The sequence below is a fragment of the Ctenocephalides felis genome, unplaced genomic scaffold (assembly GCF_003426905.1).
Source record: "Ctenocephalides felis isolate EL2017-DRISC unplaced genomic scaffold, ASM342690v1 CF-g0.4_SCAFFOLD_00845, whole genome shotgun sequence".
Classification (NCBI taxonomy): domain Eukaryota; kingdom Metazoa; phylum Arthropoda; class Insecta; order Siphonaptera; family Pulicidae; genus Ctenocephalides; species Ctenocephalides felis.
Window position 1 is genome coordinate 25,209,796 of NW_020536999.1, and position 6,160 is coordinate 25,215,955.

The 6,160-nt window shown below is 28.3% G+C and overlaps 1 protein-coding gene across 1 annotated transcript; it reads left to right on the forward strand.

Annotated features, from left to right (window-relative positions):
• The first annotated feature begins 3,827 nt into the window (after positions 1-3,827).
• LOC113380880 (SET domain-containing protein SmydA-8-like) lies at positions 3,828-5,926 on the forward strand. Its single transcript, XM_026619940.1, has 6 exons — positions 3,828-4,146; positions 4,228-4,500; positions 4,734-4,826; positions 4,894-5,066; positions 5,167-5,373; positions 5,840-5,926. The coding sequence occupies exons 1-6, from the start codon at positions 3,828-3,830 to the stop codon at positions 5,924-5,926; spliced, it is 1,152 nt and encodes a 383-aa protein (XP_026475725.1).
• The last annotated feature ends 234 nt before the right edge of the window (positions 5,927-6,160 follow it).

A 6,160-nucleotide genomic window follows, 5' to 3' on the forward strand; every position in this document is an offset into this window, starting at 1 on the left:
CTGTAAGAGAGATACATAAAGAGAGGGGGAAAAAAAAAGGTAGAGGAAGAACTGGGGAAAGAGAGGGGTAGAGGCAGATGATGAATAAGAGAGATGTGTATGATACATATTCTTTATTAAAATTCAATATTAATACAATATAGGAATAAAAATAACTTTTATCATCAATAACTCAAATAGCCGAGTGGTTTAAGGGACCGCATACTCGGTGAAATTACTCTGGAGGCACAAGGTGAGACGGATCGAGTCCAGCTGAAGGCAACGACGACCAACTATGAAGCAGTGCTGGTGACTGGCTGTTGGCGAGCGCAAAGGGTCCTGAAACAAACACACGAAGTGATGGTCAACCTGAGGTCCATGAAGGTTACACGCAGAGAGACACATTGCGAAAGATGCATGCCGAGCCCAAAAATCTACCCAAAAACTACAACATGCGAAAAAAATAACACCAAAAAAGGAAAAAAAATGTGAAAAAAGCGGAAAAAAAAGGGAAAAGAAGGAGGAGGAGGAGGAAGGGGAGGGGGAGAACCAAAAAAAAACCCCCCTAAGTCCCAGATCAATTTTTCTCTTTTCTGTTCAGCGTTGAAACTTTTTTATGTTTTTTAGTGTTCCCTCACACCAATTCCCAAAGTCAACACTCGAATGAAATCAAGTCCACGTTGAAATTTTCACAACGAGAAAAAATTACTGGGACTTAGTTAAAATATTTAACTTTGCCCCAATAAAATTTTCTCGTTGTGAAATATTCAATGTGAGCCTCATTCATTCGAATGTTGGCTTTGGGATAATACAGCATGCATAAATAACTCGTCTGTCTTAATTGAAAAGGTTTCAGAAAATTTGGACTTAGAAAAAAAAAATATCTGAAAGGACTTAGAAAAAAAAATTATTCGAAAGAATTATAATCAGAAAATTTGGACTTAGAAAAAAAATATATATCTGAAAGGACTTAGAAAAAAAAAAATATTCGAAAAAACTATAATCAGAAAATTTGGACTTAGAAAAAAAAAATTATTCGAGAGAATTATTTAATTAATCGATGACATGAAATGATATTAATCGAATCAAAATTGTTTATACGACTTGATGAAACATATGAAACCTTTACAATTATTTGAGACAAAAACAAATATAGTTGACTTGAATAATATACAAATTATTAGAAAAAGCCATAAAAGAAATTCAATAAAACATGTAAAATAAAATAATGAAAAATGTTCGAAAACTTGAACATTAAAAACTTCAAAACTGTTTAAAGCTGATTGTTATCCTTTAGAAATCAAGTTAAATAATTTTTACTACTTGAATCGAATAATAAACTTGTAAACAAAATTATATTTTGTCTAATCATTCAAGTCAACTCTTCGAAACTTTGATTGCAAGTCTTGATCAAAATTGTTTTTAGCAACAAAAGAATAAAAATTTATCATTTAGCTATGCAGCGATATAATTGAATAAATTTAGAATAAAACTACAGTCAAAGACTTTTAAAAGCTGCATTTAATTAACAATTTCGTAAGTTATATTGAGAGTTTTAAATATTTTGATCAAAACCAACAATCGTGTTATCATAAAAAAGAAAGTTCGTGCAGTCAATATCGCTAAAGGGAAAACACATGATTCTTGACACTGAAAATATCAAATACAAATACAAATATTTTTTCTGTATAATAATGAACAAGAGATGTAATAAAAAAGAGTTTTTTGTTACAAAGTAAGTTTGTAATTTGTAACAAAATACCATCAATTTAGGAGTTACCTAAGGAGGATTGCTAGGGCCTCTTCAACAAATAAGTAATCAATGTACACAAAAAGCTGTATTGGTTAAATAATAATTTAGTTACAAACATTTTTATATACATATAACAATTCTGAATTCCACACAAAATCTGCCCATAGATATAAAATAAAAAATAATTTCTGAACGTATTTCTGATTTCTGACTATCTTCTTCGGCACTTGTATAAATAAATAAAAGAACTGAATCAAAATGTTTTCCCCGTAACAAATTAAATAAGAACATAGTCTTTCACACATATGCCTGCCCAATTAATTTAAAAGCTTTTATTCGCATAAAAGTTGTAGTTGAATATACAAAAGATAAATTGTATTTTATGCATTAAAAATTTATAAAGTATACCTTATTAAAAAAATGACATTGGCTCAAATATAAACAATATTTTTAGCAGATATATGTATGCAAAATAATAATAATGCACAAGTCAGAAAATATTTCACTAAAATATATACAGGTTAATTTATAAATGACACCGGATAACAAAGGGACAAGTTCTCAAAGTACCTTCAAATCAATTTGATTTAATTAGAAAAACAAGCATAAAATACATAATTAATAAGAAATATTATTATTACAAGTATAAAAAGTAGCATACAAACTTAATCAATAATTGTAAACTCCTTTCGGAAAATAAATTCTATATTTTTTTATTTATTTCTATTGTAGTTTTATTGAAGATGACAAACAATATTGTGTCAAAAAAAAAAGATTTTCAAAATTAATTGACTGCTTTAAAATCAAAATTAAGAAATACTTAATGCATATATATACATTATATATATATATATATATATATATATATATATAATAGGAAACTAAATATTTAAAACATGGTGCATCGAATGCTATACGATAAATGCCTGTATATAATTCCAGAAATATAATCTTTGACTCGATTTGTATAAAACATGCTTTGCACTTACATTGTAATGAATCGTCTTCAACAGCTCCCAGAACACAAATCCAAGACTTCAACCACCTCTGTAGCATCTGCCAGAAACCTCAAGTACTTGACACAAAATCACTACTTTAAAACCACTATATAACTTTGTCTTTTACATGCCTATTGGACATGTTGCAATTGTCCGAGTAAAGTCTTTACACAACACACAATACATGACATACATTAGAGACTTTTGTGAACTTAAAATTCGATAACAAATTGATTTGAAGTGGAAATGTTTAAGCAATACCTACAAAAGCATACACATACATACATATATAAGTTGCACAATTGACAATTGCATATATATATAAATAAAGGATACTTTGGCTGTGCTGTAAGTAAAATGTTTAATTATAAAATTGATACGAAATAGGAGCCCTGAAAACAAATCATGGTACACACCTAAACATTTCGACACAAATCTATTTTTTGGCTATTTTTGACCATTCCACGTTATATTTTTTATATCAAGTTGTTCTACTAAATTAATTAATCAATTTGATGCACGAATTAATTAAATCTTATCAACAAATTAATTAAAAACTCTTAATTAACACGCGTACATGTTTATTCACAAAAATCTCTTTGACAATTAAAATTAGCAAAATGTCCGACATTAGTACAATTTAAAGCGCGAAATTTAAACACAAAATTTGAAATTTGCGAAATTCATTTAAATTCATCAAAATCAGTTCAAAGTGATTAGATTTGCATAAAAATATAAAATTTTTCAGTTAAATTTGTTTTATTAAATTATTTCAATTTATTGATGAATGTTTCATTTAGATTTGATACTTAAAAACAAATAATATTATAAATATATACCATAAAATTTATAATTACAATTACAATATATATATATATATATATATATTGTATATATATATATATTATATCCTCAAATGCAATCCAAGATACAAATAGCATACCAAATATTTAAAATAGACTGAGTGAACATCTTGATGCTCACAGTGTTCTCTTCTTAAGTAAATACAAAAATTAGATTAAAATTGATATAGTTTATATATATATATATATATATATATATATGTATATATATATATATAATATATAATATTTGCAATGTCCGTCTTCAAAGACCATTATCTCAAAAAGCATTTATCAGAAAACTGTCAAATCCTCCTCCGTCCCGACGGAGAACGAGGAATTTTCGCCTCCCAAGACTTAAAATCAGGAGATCTCCTTTTCCAAGATAGACCTTTACTTCTGGGCCCTAAAAATGCTGTCACTGCTGTTCAGTGCTCATGCTGTTATAAATCTAATGCGGATTTAAAACCCTGCAGAAAGGGGTGCTCTTTGCCATTGTGCGAAGATTGTTCGAAGGACAAAGAAGAACATGAACAAGATTGCACGATGCTGAGGAATTTGGGTATTTGTGATAGTAAGGATAATGGATATAAATATATATATATATATATATATATATATACTAAGTATATATCATTGCAATTATTTTTTTTAGCAAATTCCTGGAGCCTGAACGTCCTCCGAGCTCTGACTCCGTTGCGTGCACTGCGTTTGCAAGAAAAAGATAAAAACGTCTTGAAATTATTAAAATCACTCAAGAACATTCCAACTAGAGATGAATTGGATAGTTTTTTGAGATTATTAGATAATCCTAATATCATAGATGTACAAGATATTGAATTTATGCATCAAGTTTGTAGTATTCTGCAAACTAATTCTTTTGAAGTGCCTGTTGTCAACTGTGGGGTGGAAATTAGTTATATCAGAGGTATATTATATATATATATATATATATATAATTAACCTGGTAAAAATTCTTACTGGTTAAATTTGTTGAGAATGTGCAATATTTTTCTATAACTTTCGTAACTTTTAAACCGTAGCATGAATAGTAATTATGTATTAAGTAAATTTGTTCTCGATCAAATCATCTTCAACTTTGTCTAACATTATAATGCTCTACAAGAACTCGATCTACTTACAAAATGATTTTTTATGTAGGCATTTATCCCATGGCGGCTATGTTGAATCATTCGTGTGCGCCGAACGTGCGCCATTCTTTTGTTAAAGAAAAGGCAGAGGATTCGGTAAAAGGTAAAAACTTATTATAATTATTATATAAATTATATTTTATTATTTTATTGCTTACTCTTTTATCTAGGGGGTGTACAATTTTCGCCGATTTTAGAATTTCGTGCAAGACAAGATGTAAAATGTGGAGAAGAATTATTCATTACCTACTGCGATATCACTGATGTGACATCAGTCCGGCTCAAAAAATTGTCTTTGACTAAAGGATTCTTGTGCAAATGTCCAAGATGCTCAGATAGGACGGTAAATTATTTTATAATATGTATCATATAATTTTAATGTGCCTGTATGAAATCGCCATTTAACAACAAAAAAGAACAACTTTTATGCTGATTTTGATTAGGAATTTGGCACAAATATTTCTGCATTCAAGTGTGCGAACCAAGATAAAGACTGTGCAGGTATGATGTTACCGCAGGAGCCCCTAAAATTATCTACAGATTACATTTGTATATCTTGCAACTTTATTTTAAATAAAGATTTAGTAGAAGATTATCAAAAATCTGCAACAGCATTATTGGCAACTTTGAAAAATGGACAGTTAGACAAGGTAAGCGCTACCATCTGGTTCATACTGTCTGAAAACTATTTATATAATAAATTTATTTAATTATTTAATTATTACAGGTGATAAAGTTTTTACAAAAAAACAAAGAATCAAAATGGCTGCCTCAATGTAGTTTGTATACATAAAATTAAAAATGCATTTAATTTCTAATTTAGGACATCAAGAAGGATTCCAATGGCATGGTACATAATAATCTGTATTAAACTTTAATTGAAAATCATTATCATATTATGCTTGCAGAACTGATGACTGAACACGTTGTTATTGAAAAAACAAGCATGTGATGATATTTTACAATTTCTCACCAGAGTAAATTATTGTAATCAACTCTGTATGGTTCAGTATGGCATGAAGCTCAAAAATGTATTCGACATCTTTCACAAACAGAAGTAAATATAAAATGATTAAATATCTAGTCATTTAACTTTATTTATTCTTATTGTTGCAGAGTGATATAAAATTGGCGAATGATTATTTAAATGAAGCAAAAGACATTTTAAAAAATGATGTTACTGTTGTATTAGATGATTATTAAAGATCTTCCGCATTCTGCTTTAATATACAAGTGGGATTAGTAGTATGTATATTATCCAAATAGATATACAAGTGGATTTAGTAGTATGTATATTATCCAAATAGAAAAAATAGAATGAGTCAAATAACGAATAATATTTACAAAATTTATTCTCATTTACTTTCAAAATATGTGATATAATACAATCGAGCACCATAATTCCAATATCAACAGATATGTATAATAGTTATTTTA

Bases quoted from the DNA above. Each gene is read 5' to 3' on its own strand.
- LOC113380880 (XM_026619940.1), top strand. From the start codon at position 3,828: ATGTCCGTCTTCAAAGACCATTATCTCAAAAAGCATTTATCAGAAAAC. The intron at 5,067-5,166 runs GTAAATTATTTT...GATTTTGATTAG, and splicing joins CAAGATGCTCAGATAGGACG to GAATTTGGCACAAATATTTC. The intron at 5,374-5,839 runs GTAAGCGCTACC...TTATTGTTGCAG, and splicing joins AAAATGGACAGTTAGACAAG to AGTGATATAAAATTGGCGAA.